The following is an 18,921-nucleotide window of genomic DNA, read 5'->3' as shown; positions in this document are numbered from 1 at the left end:
GTGAATTTATGTCATTTTGTTTTAAATGTATAGTCAGCTCATAGGTTTTACTGAACAAGGGCAGACGGTTATTGTTTGCTAAAGTTCCATTATAATATACATCAGTCTTGCATGTGACAACATGCATACGGCAACTTGCATCGCAATATTTCTCTTGATGAGGATAATGAGTACAAAATCTGGTAAGCTGAAGTATTATTCGCGGTATTTTGAAGTTAGGATGCTTTACGAAACTTTTATTGGCCCAGATTCCAATAATTGTCCCAAGTTAAACTGCGACAAAAAATGTAGTGACGAATCCCGAAAAACAGACCGGTTCGGTTGCATGACCTGCAGCTGTTCTGAAACGCTTGGAGATCTTCGACTGACAGGTGAGGCGTTAAGTTGGCATAATATTATTTACTAAATGATTCCTACATTTTATGGCGTGTGGTGCTTTACGTTGTTGTACTAAATAGTAACGAAGTCAATATATAGGAAAAGTATGACATCAGTGAAAATGACACAGAAAGAATATTTTCGATTACATCATCAACAAATTAAAATCTCATTATCTCAATAACATGTGGAGAATGAATTTTACAATGTTGTTGTAATAATTCGTTTAATATTTCGAGCTACGATGGTATCAAATATTCGGGTAAAGCGAGTTACAAGCATGTCGGCACTTATAGTCGCATAAATATAAGGACACAATTTTATATGAAACACCACGTATACCTTATACTGCTTAGTTCTGTATGCTGTATATACAAAGTATTGTACAATATGGTATGTCATAGATTCCTTTAGGCCCACTAGATATTACGCAATAGCCTACAGTCTTGCATGAATTGTTCCTTTATCTATATGCTATATAGATAGACTATATAGTAAGCACAGTATATCGTCTGCTTGATAATAGAACAGCAATTGGCATGGATTGAACGTCAAGAATTGGATCTTCCGGCCCCACGTGCTGTTTCATCAGTAGTAGCCAAATGGACCAATGACGTGACTGAAGACGGTTGTTACAGGATCCCCTATTACTATTCTGCTGATATCGGTAAATAAAGGCATAGTCTACCCTCTTCTTTTTAAAGATTTGGCTGTTTTTCTACTTTTTCTTCTGAGATGTAGCAAAAAATTTTTTCGAAAACTAATTGTGTAATTAGTTAATCATAATTAGTATTACACTGGCCAACAAAAAAAACATTTTTTTTGAGTGCCAAAGATATTTTGATGGTTTCTGGGTAATTTTGGGCTGCTGAGTCCGAAAATAACATTCGTTTCTTTGAATTGGCTCTAGTTTTTGAGATATCGATGTTTTTTATTTTTGACAAGAGAAAAATCGTCAACTTTAGTATCTGCCAATTGTGAACACAAGCATCAGTAAAATGCATATTGGAAATGTCTCTTAGGCAGTATGCATTACTTATTTTGGACCAGATACTCCACTATGTCTATTTGTTATTGTAGCATCCCATTACTTCAGAAACAAGGCATTGAAAACACTCCATTTTCGGCATCATTCTGATAAGCTACAGTTTCTTTGTATTGTTCACCACATGTACAGTGTAGAGTACTCCCTTCAGTTATCACATCATACCAATATCTCATTTTACAGCTATATTGTTGTAGACTAAAGATGTTGTAATCAGAGTTTAATAGTTCTGTAGCCAGAGAAAGGAATACCACGAGTCAAGTTCAAGCTATTGCTCACATAACTAAGTTTGGAAAACGTGGAGGTTTTTTGTAATTCAAGTGAGAATTGAGTTCATTAGTGGAAGTTTGACAATATGCTTAGGCCTTGTCACTGGGAGGATGCATTTTCCTGTGACTGAATTGACAACCTGTCACATTTTCGTTCAGTATATATATGCTCTGCAAGTGAGAGCAGTGGAAGTGTGTTCGAAAGCAGTCCATTCATTCCAGAGTCATTCAAGCAGGAGGAGCTGAGCGATCTTATCAGGGATCTCAACTTATCCAAAGAAGCAGCAGAAATTTTGGCATCCTGACTCAAAGACAAAAACTGCCTTGGAACCGGAGCTTCAATAACATTCTACCGTACAAGAGAGAAAGAATTACTTCCGTATTTTAGCCAACAAGATGAACTTGTTTACTGCAAAGACATCGAAGGGCTTCTGCTGAAAATGGGAGTGCCACAATATAGACCTCAAGAGTGGCGCTTATTCATAGACAGTTCGAAAAGGAGTTTGAAATGTGTATTGCTACATAATGGTAACAGATATGCATCTCTCCCAATTGGCCACTCAACAAAACTAAAAGAAGAGTACAACAACATTAAAACGGTATTACAGAAACTGGATTATGACTCTCACCAATGGTTAATCTGTGTAGACTTGAAGATGGTAAATTTTTTGCTTGGTCAGCAATACAAAGCGGCTATACAAAATACCCATGTTTTATCTGCTTGTGGGATAGCCGAGCGCGCACTGATCACTGGGTGAAGAAAGGGTGGCCACTTAGAGATTCCATGAGAGTAGGTGAAGGTAACATCATAAATGAACCTTTAGTTGCTAGGGAGAAGATCATCATTCCACCGCTGCACATAAAACTTGGTTTGATGAAGCAATTTGTGAAAGCCTTGCCTGCAACTGGGGATTGCTTCAACTATATTTGCAGAACATTTCCTGCTTTGACCATCGAAAAGCTTAAAGCAGGCATTTTTGATGGCCCTCAGATCCGCAAACTCATAAAGGATGTGTGTTTTGTGCAGTCCATGACAGACACAGAGTCTGCTGCTTGGCAATCGTTTGTTTTAGTCACACAGAACTTTCTTGGTAACCGAAAAGCTGAAAATTACCAAGAATTGGTGGAAGATATGCTTTCCAAGTTGAAAGATTTGGGTGTGAAGATGAGTATCAAGGTTCACTATCTCTTCAGCCACTTAGATCGTTTTCCTGCAAACCTTGGTGATCTAAGTGAAGAGCAGGGAGAAAGGTTCCACCAGGACATTAAGGTCATGGAAGAGAGGTATCAGGGCAGGTGGGATGCCCATATGATGGCCGACTACTGTTGGAGTCTCCAACGTGACTGCTTGGCTGCATCACATTCCAGAAAGTCGTACAAAAGAAAATTTACAAGCATCGACTAATTTTTTTGTATTACAGTACCGATATATGATTGATTAGCGTGCTTTGACAGCTTACTAAATGTACTTTGAGCGTTACTAAAAGTAGTGTTTGTGCTTTGACGTCGCCTGTTTTTGCGTTACAAAAATCTGTTGTTTACTGCTAACATCGCCTAAGTTTTATAATTTTTGCTTGATTTTCACATGAAACATGATTCGCGTAAAGAAGGCTCTTTGTGTTAACGATTGCGTCTTTAACAATATCGCATCAGAAATAGAAGAATACTGTATGCACATGATTGAAAAGACAGATGTAGACTCATCAAAGTTGTAGTATAAAGAGAATTTTACCTATGTCAAAATTTGCGTATTTTTAGCACTTTTTGAAACAAAAATATGGAATATCTCAAAAACTAGAGCCAATTCGGAAAAACTAATGCCATTTTTGGATTCAGCGACATAAAAATACCCTAAAACCGTTGAAACTTTCTTGGCACCAAAATGTGTGTTGACCAGTGTTATCAATTAGTAATGCATGTTAAGATAGATCAAATATAGGAGAAAAATTTTAGGATCAAGTTAAATGAAGAAACGATAAAATAAAGTCAAATTTCATGAGATATTTTAATAGCAGACGTACGCTTCTGTACTAACTTTTCTCAATGTTATCAAATGTAAAACAAACTGGTCAGTTTGGCTTTACCTTGTCTTTTTACTTCGTATAACAATTATTATGTTTAACAGTAATTCTGAGCGTTGTAAAATTGTGATACATATTATACGACATCAAGAGAATAGGGCTGAACATAAAAAGAACATCAACAAGGCCATTTCAATCTTCAACGCAATAACGTGTTTGGATTTCCAGCCAGCTACAGTTGGCGACATCGACAGGATTCAATTTATCGTTGGTGGTGGTTGTTGGTCTTATGTCGGGAGAACTGGTGGCAATCAAGAAGTGGGTAAAACTTTACCTTTCTTTTTTTATCGCGTGCAGGATAACAGTTCAATAAGATTACCGGTTAATTTTGCAAGGTCGCCCCAACTTGGTTTACCATGGTTATTCAAGATGGCATAAAAAAGTTATTTTTATTCTGTAAATTGCACAATACATTTATTAAAACTCATGCGTTTAATTTCAAGCAACATGATATTTAACATAATCCGAAAAAAGATTAGCCAAAGCATATCGCGTTTTGAGTGAGAGCAGTTTTCTTAAAAATGTCCCATCATCGGCGATTTTCTACTATAATATATTTATACGGCTATCTGCGACCTTCTTCCCCACGACGTGTAACAAATAGAAAAGCGATTATAGGTCTCGGTCACCCCTGCATACAAATAAGGGGTTACATATAAAATGGGTTATATATAAAATATATAAGGTTACATATATATGGGTTATATATGTAACCTTATAGGTTACATATAAAATGTTAAGCATATATCCCTTGTATGACGCGCGGGTTAATGAGAAATGCGTTTTAAACTGACGCAAAGGGACTTGTTGAAAAGGTTAACGAGAGTCATAATGAAGTTACCAAACTTGACTCCCAGATCAAGTGGTGTCTTTTGGAAAAACTGATTAGAGTTAAGTTAAGTCATTTGGCAAATAAGGCTCGATTCAGGTCGAGTCAATTGATAACCGAAGCCAAGTCAAGTCAATCCTTTTAAGTGTTTTTTCAGAAAGGGAGTCGAGTCAAGTCTTTTGAAAATATGAATCGAGTCATTTCTATTTTGGGTTATACTCACAAAAAACGTTCTCTAGAACAAAAATATTTTGAGCTCAAATATTTGGCCGCGCAATGCACGATTTTATATTAATTATTAAACATTAAGTTCATGAACTTGGCAATCTGCACAGAAGCCAAAGTGAGATGAAAACTAGACTAAAGGAAAGTGAAAGCGCTTCTCAAAAAACACTATTCCTTGCTCAATGCAAGTGGGCAGAGACACGAAAGAAAGTAGAGAAGTTCAGGTACGAGAAATTGCAATTCGGGGTTGTAGAGGTAAAACCTATAGGATACTCGAACTGGAAATCACGCAGTTTCTCGTCCTGCACGATCTCTAACTATCCTTTCTCTTAAATGGAAAGGTTTTTAAAAGAGGATAAAGTGCATGGATTCTGACGAAAGGAAGAGATAGGCAAACCAACACACACAAAAAGTGTATAAGTTAGTTTCAGATTTTCTTTCTGAAAACCTGTAGACTGTGGCTTACTGTAAGTGACCCAGGGTGTCTGCTGTTGCCGATTGAAAGTTAAATTGTTACATATTTTTCAGATTTCTATTGGTGATGGCTGTCAGAACGTAGCAGTTATCATGCACGAAATCTTGCATGCTTTGGGATTTTGGCATGAACAATCTAGACCTGATAGAGATAACTACGTGACAATTTTGTTTGATAACATTTTGAATGGTAGGTAATTATAAATTTTTTATCATTGTACCTGATAGTCTATTGTGAAATCCTCAATTTCAAGCTTGACAGTAACACGCTCTCAGGAAAGTTTTTCCTAAATAGCAAACTTGACTTACCGGAGCTAGTCGACTTCGAAACTATCATGAAGTCAAAGCTACAGCAAAAAGGTGTTACAGTGACACAATTTTCTGTACGATATCAATCATTACATGAGCATATTTGAATTTTTTCAGGAAAGGAAACGAACTTTTTCAAGAAAACTGTGGGTGATATTGAAAGTTTTTCCTCGCCCTACGACTACAAATCTGTATTACATTACTCGTCTCATGCGTTTTCGAAAAACGGAAATCCAACTATTATTAACGCGTGAGTGATCGCTTATATAATAATTCTCCTATAACTTAATGTTACCATTAATGGAGATCTAACTAATGTATTGGGCTGAGTCTATTTCATAGCAGCAATAACATTCCTTACAATTTTGCAAACAAATGAATGGAAAATGCAAATTACTGTATGTTGACACCTTTAAATTTACAGCGTTACTTCAGAACCGGTCGACAGTCAAAGAATTATGCTTTCAGAAGAAGATATACATCAAGTACTTGCACTGTACAATTGCAACGGAAAGCGACAAGTTCCGATAACGTATGATTGCATGCATCCTTTGGACCGTGGCGCTAGTTACAGAGGAAGTCTGTCGGTAACAAAAAATGGAAAAACCTGCCAAAAATGGAACGAACAGTCTCCACATACCCATGTCTAGTGAGATGTTGTTTGTTTCCATCAATAAGTTAAACATCATATGGTCGCAATTTTATTGTAATTAAGTGGAAGCATGAAAAGTAACTCGACATGGTTTCAGTGATCCTTCTCATGTTACTGGTGGAGGTTTGGAAGAAAATTTCTGCCGTAATCCTGATATTGACGACAGACCCTGGTGCTATACCACGGATCCCGATCAGAAATGGGAGTTTTGTGACGTGCCAATCTGTGATGATCCAGGTGAGATTGTATTGATGTATAACTTAGTTATAACGTTTGTTATTCTGCTTTCACAAATAAAAGTCCTGAGTATAGAAAGTGGCAATTTAGTATGGCAGGAAAATGTTCCTCATCTTTTTTCACTGCATACTCACTTACAAAATTTCAAAATTCGACGGCACGCCTTAAGTATAAGGGTATACCTAGAATAGGGGGAAAACAACACACATATTGTGATTTATTTATGCATGGGGATACTTGTGATTGCTGTAATAAGCACAATCGCTGTGCGTTCGGTTGATTGCTCAAAAGAGCAAATAAAAGATATTGTTTATTATTTTTTTCATTTTGTACGAGCCTCATTCGCACCACCACGTCGTCAACCCGGTATCCGAGCGCTGGTTCGAACGCTCGCCTCGCAATGAATGCCCTTGGGAGAAGCATTAATAACACTTGCTCCTGTTCAATGGACTTGGTGGACAGTGCTAAATTTGGGCAATACTATACATAAAATACTAAAAAAAAACAAAGAAATGTGTGACAATTAGAAAAGCTAGCACAGTAACCGTGGCTCGAGCGATGAGGAATCATCGCCGGGTTTAAGTCTTGCAAAGACTTTCCTCTGTCCGAGGATAAATATTATCATACCATATAGGCTACCACTTAGTTCTGCTAAAGAGAGAATATGTTTTACCCCGTAATGGGGAAATGCTGCCATTATGTAACACCGGAGCATTATGATAAGGAATGTTACCTTGCTTTTACACACTTTGATACATAGAAGATAGTAGATACCTCACCAGCACACAGTATAATCTATAGTATGTAAATCTACGTATACTGAATGTTCTGTATTGTGCTCATGTTACAAGCTATTGCCTGTGGCAAATTGTGTGCTTCAGGAACTTACTTTACCTCCAATTTCAGCAGGTTTGCTCTTTCTAACGTTCAACGTTTAACTGACAGTGATATTTAGTTTCAGATGGTTAGTTGTTTGGGTTAGATTATTTACACTGATTTTATTTATGCCTTAACTTGTTACAAATCAGTTTTTTCGTTTGTTAGATTAATTAATTATACTAGAGGTGGAAAACTATTTTTAGTCGAAGATCGCATTTCAATTGTCTGCTGGGAGTCAGTAAGGCCGCAAATACTAAACAGCTCTTAAATAAAAGGTTACAAAGGTTAGATTTGATGTTGTATTTTTTGAAGGCAAGCAATTGGTTAAAAGGCCATACTTTCCCCATCCCAGCTGTTATATACTGTTGTTATAATTTTATTGAACCGCATTCTGGTACACTGAGTAATTGTTGAATATTTTTGATATTATCTATACCAAATAATTTCTTTTTGTTTGAACTTGCTTTTTTCCAAATTAGTTGATCATTTAAGATCTTTATAGTGTTTATTAATACTCGATGTTAAATATGAATCGTATACGTTACAGTTCCCGAAGTTGATCATCCAAAAGCACCCACAGTCATCCGGGGATTCTGGTCAGAATGGAGCGGCTGGTCACAATGTGATGTCACCTGCGGCAGTGGATTTGTGTACAGGTATAAGGGTGTTTCATGCTTTCAAGTGGCTTGGGCGATTAAAAATGTTTGTGAGGTGCAAAACATACTCTTTCTATGGTTCCTACTGGTTATAGCTAAAAGTTAACATTTTCTTATGGCTCATAGCAATAGCGTCGAATTGAAGAGAGCGGTCGTAAATAAAAGTTGAATTGAGTTAAAAATAATACTTAAAATGGAAATCAAAAACCTAACGTTCTTACTAATCGAAACCCTAACGACAATTTATTCATCAATGTAACTCAATCCGGGATAAATTCAAATTACGTAACAGTTTTGAGCAGTGAATTCAGCTCACAATTACTGTAAATCTATATTTGCTAATTTGAATTAGCAGGCAACTGAAACAAAAATTCTATAAGGCAATATGGCACGCGGAATGTATATTGAAAATAGATGATTTGCTTTATCAAGAAGGATTTTTGATCATTTCAGAAAAGGTTTGTGCCTAGTGCCAACTCGCTTATCCAAGACCTAAACAAACTATGTCACATCAAAGATATACTATATGAAAAACTATTTGTCAAACTATGCCTATCCAACAGAATCATTTTTTTATAAAGTAATGAAGAGGCCTGGTATTTCAGGTTTAACTCATGTAGAACAAAGCCATATTACAATGTCAATGATCCACAAGAAAATGTCACAAAGATATTCTAACAAAAGACTGTTGGATATTTTCCTTTCCATTATTCTCTTTAACTTCATCGCCCAAGTTACGCACTACTTCAACTTAAAATATTTTATTAGAGATGTGACTAATAACCAAAACACGTTTTCAATAGATTTTCAGTTAGTGAGGCTACCGTAAACCTTCACTGCGGAGAAAGGTGCGGTTTTTGCCTTTAATGCATGGTTTAGGTTAGATTGGGTTCAGAAAATATTTACATGTTGGGTTCAGGTCCAGTTCCTCAAGAATATTTGCTGAAATCGACTTAAAGATTCAGATTTGGTCCCAGTTCAATAATCTCGTCTGAATATTACTCAATTGAGTGCTCATTGAGTTTAATTTTTTATCCACTTCTAAACTTGGCTGCTGGTGACAACTTGACCGAGCTCAACTCTCGAGGCTCTACTCTTACAGTGTCGAGTGTAATGGGTTTTTGATCTCAGCTCTTAATATAAACTACGCTGTTTTGGCGTTTTCTGGTCCGCATAGATTCGACCCAGCATTGACCGGTTGTCGCAATCTTACACAAAATGAACTAATACTACACATTTGCATTAATCGACATTCAGGACAAAAAAGAATGTTAACTCGTACCACCTTCATAGTTATCGGAACGCCCACTGAGTACGTCATCATTTTACTGGTTTTCGGCATTATTCCCAGTGCGCAATTATACACTACACTGTATAACAACGCGCTTTTTAACTTTTTTCCATGTGGTGCCCAAAATTTTATACTGTCTGTTTACATGTTTGGTTCGCAGAACTCGTCAATGTATTGGAGAAAATCCAGAACCAAGCGCTTGCCCAGGAAGTGCGTGGGAAAGCAAAGCATGTGATGCTTCAAACATTTGCGCCGGTACTGGTCAAGAAATGGTTTATCTTTGTTTCAAAAAATATCATCGGTCGATGTACAAGTTCTATATTTTTTGTAGATAATTGGCTTAATTGGAGAGCGTGGTCTGCTTGCGATGCTTTATGCTCGCAAGGTAACAGTGGCCACAGGCATCGAATACGCAAATGCAGAACGGAATACTGTGGTGTTGACGTTTTTGAGAGTAAAGCATGTTCTCTTTCGAATTGCCTAACATGTATGATGAAATAGGTTTTATCACTCTTTTATCATAATATTGCCTATATACTTTTAATTACGTGCTTACATATGATACCTACCTGATTTTAGAAACAATACTGTTTACTGTTTATAAATTGTACATATTACTTTTATGCAATCACATGTCGGCTACCGTTTCGTTCTTTTATACTTGATTAACCAAATACGCAGACCCTGGTGGTGACTGCCATAACCTGCGCAACCGAAAGGCTTACAGAGGAAATATCAGTATAACTGACAAAAAAGAAATCTGCCTTCCATGGGATAAGGTTACTGCCATGTAAGCAAACAATGATGCATGTATTTCAAATTGATTGTTAAAGTGTGACTACAACGCTAGAACAAGTTTGCTTTGAAATGAAGAAATAAATATTTAGTTAACATAATCATAGATCATTCAACCCAAAACTCTGTATAGTGGAAGGATCTTTGTGCAGAACAACTTTGAAAATAGCCGGGATATACAAAAAAATTGAATTTCAAAAATTAATTTTCCTTATTAGAAGAGTTTTGGGTTGAATGATCGATGATTATGTTAGCTATATATTTATTTCTTCATTTCAAGGCAAACTTGTTCTAGCGTTGTAATCATATTTTACGCTTTATCGTTTTCTTTAAACTGTCTATGTTACCAGAGATACGAGTCAGTACCCAAACACTGCCTTGGAAGAAAATTACTGTCGAAATCCGAAAGGTTTCAAATGGCAATACTGTTACGTTGAAAATCGCCTCGGCAAACAAAGAAGACGAAACTGCAAACACAGCGTTCCCCAGTGCCAAAATAAAAGTAAAAATGAAAAATTAGCTTTATTACCGTTATAAATATACAGTAGTGTATTTTTGCAAAAAGAGTCAGGATTTGCTGTCAGTCAGTGGTATTCTAACTGAATATTTTTGCTCAGACTGAATTCGCGTTGAGAAAGTCTTTGCATATAAACCCAGCGATTTTTAGCATTATTCTCAAGGAATGTTTACCGACCTTTACAATGGGCGTTTTTCATGGATACAATTTTCTATATTTGATTGTGGTCTTGCTGGAATCACAAACTAAAAATAGCGACCAAGAGCTACAAGGCCGCTTCACTGATGGTAGTGCTATGCTGTAACGCAGGGCTTCCCAAACTGTGGGTCGCGACCCAGTTTGGGGTCGCAAAATGTAATTTTGGGGTCGTGAAAAAAATTCAATTTTAATAAGTTGAATTGTCTTTTGTTAATGTTTTACTCACTTTGTTGTTTCCATTACGTGGTTCTTTTCTTACTGTAGGCAACGACTAATGTATTTTGTTGGATTGCGTGCATTTCTATAATTTTGCCACGGTCAAAACACCACTTGAGGTTTGTAATTAGGTGTTTCTTTTTTTAATATCTTTAAAGTGAGATTTTGTAAATACATTTTCTTTTTCTAAAATGGGGCCGCAAAACAAAAAAGTTTGAGAAGGCCTGCGTGTAACGTATAGCCTATTATAATTAACGTTTGTATTTACCTATAAAGGGATTTTCATCAAACATCAAATCGAACAGTAGTACACGTTTGGTGCTATGTCACTTATGTGCGCCACAATTGTGGGTTTTAAAGAAGTGTATTGTACTTGGTGTTGAGGTGGACCATTACGCAGTCATCACATAGTGTTATCCAGTGCATAAATTCAGAATCACCAAATGGTTTGAACATTTACAAATTGAACAGATTTATGTTGAAAGCAATAATATTGGTGACATAGGTATGCCAGCCATATGATGCTTTTATTATAACTACAGGAATTTATAAAGTTTCTGCTTTGTTTCAATGCTCTGTCGTCAATCCACCGGCGTATTAGCTGGTGTATATTTAGTGTTGGCACTTACATAAGCTTATTTTTCACAAATTTAATAAGCTGAATTTGCTAGCTGCTATACCAGTGAAACAATAACATTTTTTAACAAATGACCGACCGACAACTTTCGTTAGGTAATTTTGCCAGTTAAATTACCGCATTACGTCCCAATTGTAGGGAAATCTTCGTGAAACGTCAAAAATGGGCACTTTTCGTTTATCAAAAATTCTCTTAGATTTTCATTCTTTGCTTTAAACTTGGGTCACAGAGAACAACATTGGTTTCAATCACACCGAATGAGTTTAGTTTGTTCATAGTCACGTGATAATGAGATATAGGACAAAACGTTCTGAGCACTTTGAACTTCGCAAAACTTGCTTAAATTTGAATAAGACCTTTTTGAATATGATTTCTGGAAAATTGTTTGCTGATCAACTCTTACCTTCTTATAAATGCATACAGAATCTAATAATTAATCACCTGACCACACAAACAGTATTTTTCATCTAGATCTCAAAATTCGTATCTTGCTTCACTTTACTTTTTCTTTTAAGTCGTTCTAACACGTCGAATAAGTTTACTTTGTTAACAGTCACGTGATTAATGTGATAGCCTGATAACGGTAACACGGTTGTACTGTACTTCAAACTTAACGCAAAACGTATAAATTATACCATAATACAAAAAGCGACTTTAACGAGATATTTTTTGTTCAAGTATTGTTCGTAAAGTAATATTATCACCTATTTAAGCGCGTGTAGACGGCGAAGGCAGCTTAATGACTTGACGCCATAATTAAGAATTGATCGGTTATATACTATTCATAAATTTATACTTCATGAATAACGTATAGTAGTTGCCTATTTTAATTTAGGCTTTAATGGTATTTAAATAGGCTACATAAAGTCTTAAAAATCTTTTAGTGCACAGGTTTGGCATAGGAAGTGTTGTATGTGGTAAATTGGTAACATCGGAATTATCCTGTCCATCGATCGGTACAGAAGTTGACCTGCAAACTTGTTTGCATGATGTGAAGATTTGTTAGCATCGCACATTCTGACCGATTAAACGGCCAGAGCCATGTTAGGATTTCCTTGATGAATGTCCAGATAAAATAAAACAAGTACAGTTTAGTAAACATCAGAGAACTAAATCACGACTAAAAACCAAAAAGATTAAGCAAACTAATAAACAGTAAAGGATCGATAAGAAAAAGTAGGTGATGCCGAACCCTTCCATTGTATTTATAATATAGTCTATTCTTCAGTAATACTGTATTAGTAAATAGAATTGCGTGTATTTTGTCTTAAGACTTGTAATGTTTGTCGGAAATATTTTGGGTTTATACTTTATTTCATCTGTTGTTGCATGCATTATCAATTTCTTTTACAGGAGCAAAGTGGTCTGCATTCACTGCCTGGTCCGGTTGCTCCGCGAGCTGTGGTGGTGGTTTCAAATATCGCACTAGGTTCTGCAGAGGAGGTTCATTTAGCGAAGGAAGATGCATTGGCAATGTTATTCAGCGTCAGGAATGCAATAAACAAGATTGCGAAAGTGGAATTGGTATAGACAGAGATGCATAACGATGCCGATTTTTACAGATATTACCGATGCCGATGTATAGACTCTGCTCAACAGCTAATCTGCCACTACTGCAGTTTTAAACCTCTATTTACACGCACGCGCACAGCGTTTTGTTAAGACGTTTTTGGAGACCGAAACTTGAAATTCTTCAACGGTCTCTCAAAATTTACATTCCTGCAAATACAGCAGAAAATTAGCAGTCACCGGTTAATCTTTAATAGGTTGCGTTTCTTTAGTTTGCCGTTTTGCGTTGGCCTAAGCAAAACCGAATAAAACCATGTGCGCTCCGTTAATAACACGTGTTAAAAGTGGCGGCTACTCGGAGTCTGCAGTCTGTGATGTGTAATGTTTCATTTTGGACGAAAATATTGGGCCAAAAAATGAGAAGGGGCTTTTATGCTTCACCAAAAATCTGAAAAAAAAGTTATGTCTCATCGGCAAAATTCTCTTCGTGCGATAAAGAGATGACACGTGATCATTTTTAAACAAAAAATTAAAGAATGTTACACGCGAAGTAAGCGTTCAAGTCTGTAGATGTGTTGTTGAAAATCATGAGCATCGACGTACCGGTAACTGATTCGGTTTTTGGCTGACATGCAACTTCCGTTATTAACGTCGTTGTATTCTTAGCCTATTTTTATATTTAGTTTTGTTACTGATACTGATAAAAGTCATTGCAACTACACTTTGAAAGCAATATCCTTACACTAAAAGAATAAAATCAATGTCACTATTTCCCATTTACGCTATGAGATGTCTTACACAGTTGATTTGTCGACCATGTTTCAATATGATCGCTTTAATACAAACAATGCCTCGGTGGGAATGCGGTTAAAATTTTCACGAAACAAAGCATCTCAGCTGCACGTGTTGACAACAAAGCACTGTACTGTCATTTTGTTGAAGACGTTTAAGGAAAAAAGGCGAATACAATGCAATGTATAGCGGTAATGGAAGACTGACATGTACAGAACTACCAGACTAAAACGATAACACTGCGCAGCATGAAGATTTACAACTGTGTTAAAGAGGCCTTATATAAGTCGGAAAAGCAGTTCTGGAAAAGAGTCCAAGGTTATGCAAAACATCGACCGATGCATCGGTAAAGCAGCTGATATATCGGTTTTCCGATATTTGACATCAGCATCGCTACATCTCTCGTATAGCCTATACACAAACATTTTAGAACTATACAAGCTTTTCAAATATATGTTGACTTTTATCCAGCAAATATATAGGATCTGCATATAGCCTGTCCGTGCATTAATGGTTCAGAGACCGAATTTGCAAGTGTGTTTTATTTTGTTCGATTTGTTAGTCGATATTTTCATTCCATTACACTGCTACTTTGCATTAATTGTCTCATGCAGCTATGTTACATAATAATAGCTTCATACCAAAATAAGAAACGCTTTATTGCTGCATTGATGTGACCATGGGTGTTATTTTGCTTTGGTATGGCTATAGATATATACAATGCATAATATGCAGGTATTCCTCCACCACCTTCTACAATTGTTCCACCAACCATTCCGTCAACTGGTAACCCAAGCTGTGCCGTTTTAGGAGATCCCCAGTCTTACAGAGGAACCATTGCCAAAACCTATGACGGTGACGAATGTCAGTATTGGAATGCTTATCCTAACTCTCATAACTACAGGTTTTTTAGATTCATTAAATTTGTACTCAGAATAATGTGGAAAATTTTTACCACTTTGTTTACAAAGACAATTATTACGGTGTGTTAATGAATGCGACAAAAGGAACGTATGGTTAATGTTCAAATTACCTGACAGAACCGTGGACAAATTTGTTGAGGCTGGACTTAGTGAAAACTACTGTCGAGCTCCAGAAAGCGACAATGAATGGCCATGGTGTTACACAAAAGAGGGATTTGGCACAACTAAGATCTGTGACGTCCCCATGTGTGATCCAGGTTTCCACGGATGTTAATAACAGTTATATCTAAATTTAATTTATCTTAATCTAATTAATTTTACTAAATTTATGTTTTCACGTTATAATAGATCCACCATTACCCATTTCCAAAAAAGAATGTTATGATTCAAACAACCGTCAAGCTTACAGAGGCCAAATTTCTGTTACATCGGGTGGTATTGAATGTCAGCGATGGGACTTGAACACGCCACACGCACATATATCGTAGTATGTTTAAGCTATGCATTGAACTACAGTAATATTACGTAATGATAAAAATGTTGATATAGCTTAGCAGCATCAATATACATTGTGCATGAATGAATAGTGAAGCAGCTAAATAATAACCCTATGATGCTACAGTTTGTTCTACAGTATTTCAAGAATTTTGGAGTTGTTTTTTTGTTTGCAGCAAACCATTTCGCTATCCTGATCAAGGCCTCGGTCCACACAATTATTGCCGAAATCCGGACAATGATTTGAAGCCGTGGTGTTTAACCACTGATCCAAACCGCTACTGGGATTTCTGCGATATTCCTGAGTGCTAATGCTGTACCCAGGACTGGATTTATGGGGAGAAAAAGGAATAATTGCATCACATGCTTTTTTTATTAGGATATGAAATTTCTAGATCTGGATGGGTAATACTTAACAGTCTGCCATTTTGACGCTCTTGTTCTGTTTCGTGTACTGTACACGCTTATTACCTAATGTGCTGAAATAACAATTTAATAAAGGAAGTAAGAACGTATAAAAATACAAACGCAATGCATCAAGGCAAAAAGTCTCAAGTTAAACTTTGCTTTCGTCTAGCAACAGTACTTAGGAAATCTTTAAAGAAAAGATGGTGAAAATAATCGGCGGACAGATACATAGGAGTATTTGCATGAACAGAGATGTCTATATTAGTGCGCTTGCATATAAATGTAGCGAGCTATTATGCTTAACATTGATGCTCGTATTTTGAGAAAATCTTGGTTGGGTATATTGTTATAAACATATATAGTACAGGCCCGCAACAATAACTGGAGAGCCCGAAATATGACCGCCCCTTTCTGAAAAAATGTGTCAAGTTTTGTGTAAAAGTAATGTGTGCACAGTACAGCAGAAAAAACAACTTCTATAGCATGCAATTGTATTTCGATTTTTTCCAAAATATTACTTTTTTGCTTTGTTGGTTCCAACTATACTATATAGTTACTGCACGTGTATGGTAACAGTTCAGTTTGCTTTGCCAACTATACAAATATTTTAATAAAATGTTGTTAGTTTTTTGAAACGCACTTAATCAGCCAACAATGTTTTATGGAATTTTTCTCACATAAGTTACGTGGGAGAAGTAAGGCTATACGTGAGATAAGAATATTTGTTTTTTTGTGTGTACATATACCAGGGGTCGGCAACCTACGGCCCGCCATGCGAAATCGTCCGGCCGAAGACATATTAATTAGTTATCACAAGAATACGGGCCGCTGTGTCTTATTGAGTTTCAAACTGTAGTGTTAGCATTGTTTGAAAAAATTGTGGTATTGTTACGCCATAAGTACGTCGTAACTAGTCTATTGTTACGCCATAAAACTGGTGAGAAGGCGGTAGACTAGTATCTCGTAATGACGTAATCAGTACGAGATTGTCTGTAGAGTACTCATTTACGCACCAATAACTCGACTAACTATTCTCTTTCGTTCCCTGCTCGCGGTCAGCTGGTTTCCCGCACAGCGGGGGCGCGGCGTAACAAGAAGAATTTCTAGAAATGTGTCACTTTTAGAAATACTTAATTTATACTCACGCTTTGCCGACATTCGTTCTCTACAAAATAAATTCAGGCATATCAGTAATCCCTTTGATGTGGACGCCAATACCATTCCCGAAAAATTTCAAATGGACCTTATTGAAATGCAATGCAGTGACGAATTGAAGGCAAAATTTCATACAAAGGGCATATCGCTGCTTGACTTTTACAAAAAGTACCTTCTTGAAAGTGGTCTTTATCCCAGCTTGACCAACAATGCAAAAGAAATGGCATCGATGTTTGGTAGCACGTACACATGTGAACAAATGTTTTCATCAATGAAATTCACAAAGAGCAAGCTAAGATCCCGAATTTCTGACGCCCATTTAGAAAATGTTCTGGTTCTTGCTTCATCTGACTTGCCACCAGATGTTGAAAAACTTTCACAAAGCAAGCAGCATCAAGTGTCTCATTAATGCTGTGTTGTTGAAGTGTGAATACATAAATTTTGTTCTTTTTGTGATTGGTATGATTGAGATTGCAGCAATATGGCGTAATATACTCAAGTGAGTGTGAATTATAGTATTAATGAAAATTCCAGCCCACCAAAGAGTTGTACACTCGACATTTGGCCCGTGACTAGCAAAAGGTTGCCGACCCCTGACATATACTCTTCGCTTGTGTCCCCTAATACTTTGCTCCTTGCCTTCACAGGGAGTCGTGCCTCCCTCTATTATTATTGTACATTACCGTCATCTTCAGCGTCCCCTTTGACGAGTAATCAACAAGTCAATGTCTATACTTTTCTTATTGGCTATTGTATAGTAGTTAACTATAGGCTGCGCTCATATATTATAGGCAGTATTTCATTCCAGCCTATTTATATTGTCTTTGCGCCTCTGATGTGAAAACGTCTTCATATTTTCTTTGAACGGAAAGTGATTTTCGCACGTCATTGTGGACGGAAAAGGTTTTCAGAACATCTGAAGTAATTACCATATTTTCTTGAATAGAAACCGCCCTTGAATAGAAGCCGCCCTCGAATAGAAACCGCACGATTTGATTAAAAATAAACAATAGAAGCCGCCCTCGAATAGAAACCGCCCTCGCATAGAAGCCGCAGAAGACAATGATGAAATCGCTTCTTTACTGATAAAAGAAAACAAAGCAAACATATCTAACGGCATGCAATAAAAACAACTCAAGCATTGTGCATATGTTTTATTCCAACTACGGTATTGTATCAATGGTCATTTTCATCATCATCAATAACAATGATATCGTTCAAGTCATTATTATCACTGGAACTTCCATTTCCAAGGCAGGAAATTTTTGTGACATTATCAGTTGTAACCCCGCAAACCTCAAAAGAGCTTATTACAATCTCATTTGGAGATTTTTCCTTTAACAACCCATTTACTTTGCAGTAAATGAGTGAGTCGTTTTTTTTTCATGCCCTGTGGTTTTAATGGAAACAGTATGGACGCCTTTACTATCAACTGTGGTGGCACTGGGCATGTCTGCCCATATTGGCGTTTCATCCATGTTAGCAATCATGGCCGGTTGAAGACTATTAAGATTTATTTGCTTCTTGTTAAAAGCGACAAAGTTACAAATCTTATCCTCAAGGTCACGTGGCAATGATTGTCTTGTAGTCGTTCGCCGTCTGATTGAAAAATTAAATCTGTTCATAAAGTTGAACAACCAACCACGAGAAGCCATAAATTCAGTCAAGCCAATTTCTTCGGCCATTTTCGTGGCCCAGACCATGATTAGTTTTGTGGAGACATGACGGTGTTCAGCTCGTTCTTTGGCAATTTTCTTCATTAACTCGTCTTCCACTGTGGAGAGGCATGGCTTTCGCCCAGCTCCTTCAAGCCTGAATCTTTTCTTCGATGGACCTGGTTTCTCGTAAGCTTCATTTATTTCTTCCTTCTTTTGCAACCATCTCCGTACCATTAACTCGTCGATTTTAAAATTTCTTCCGGTCTCTCGATTTGAATGTTTTTCTGCAAACT

At 36.8% G+C, this 18,921-nt stretch overlaps 1 protein-coding gene across 2 annotated transcripts; it reads left to right on the top strand.

Moving 5' to 3' along the window:
* The first annotated feature begins 37 nt into the window (after positions 1–37).
* On the top strand, positions 38–16,395 carry LOC143460326 (plasminogen-like). Of its 2 annotated transcripts, none has more exons than XM_076957794.1 (18): positions 38–182; positions 249–371; positions 905–1,045; positions 3,865–4,031; positions 5,356–5,491; positions 5,728–5,860; positions 6,035–6,259; positions 6,360–6,499; positions 7,926–8,034; positions 9,486–9,580; positions 9,657–9,812; positions 10,007–10,115; positions 10,471–10,622; positions 13,042–13,212; positions 14,725–14,893; positions 15,030–15,181; positions 15,261–15,399; positions 15,584–16,395. In XM_076957794.1, the coding sequence occupies exons 1-18, from the start codon at positions 122–124 to the stop codon at positions 15,717–15,719; spliced, it is 2,514 nt and encodes an 837-aa protein (XP_076813909.1). In that variant the 5' UTR covers positions 38–121; the 3' UTR covers positions 15,720–16,395. The 2 variants fall into 2 exon arrangements, with proteins under 2 accessions (XP_076813909.1, XP_076813917.1); XM_076957802.1 differs by having other exon boundaries at positions 15,030–15,169; positions 15,584–16,391.
* The last annotated feature ends 2,526 nt before the right edge of the window (positions 16,396–18,921 follow it).

The sequence above is a fragment of the Clavelina lepadiformis genome, chromosome 1, assembly GCF_947623445.1.
Source record: "Clavelina lepadiformis chromosome 1, kaClaLepa1.1, whole genome shotgun sequence".
NCBI lineage: Eukaryota > Metazoa > Chordata > Ascidiacea > Aplousobranchia > Clavelinidae > Clavelina > Clavelina lepadiformis.
This window is presented reverse-complemented; position numbering and strand designations above follow the sequence as displayed.

Bases quoted from the DNA above. Each gene is read 5' to 3' on its own strand.
- LOC143460326 (XM_076957794.1), top strand. From the start codon at position 122: ATGCATACGGCAACTTGCATCGCAATATTTCTCTTGATGAGGATAATG. The intron at 372-904 runs GTGAGGCGTTAA...GCTTGATAATAG, and splicing joins TGGAGATCTTCGACTGACAG to AACAGCAATTGGCATGGATT. The intron at 5,861-6,034 runs GTGAGTGATCGC...TTAAATTTACAG, and splicing joins AATCCAACTATTATTAACGC to CGTTACTTCAGAACCGGTCG.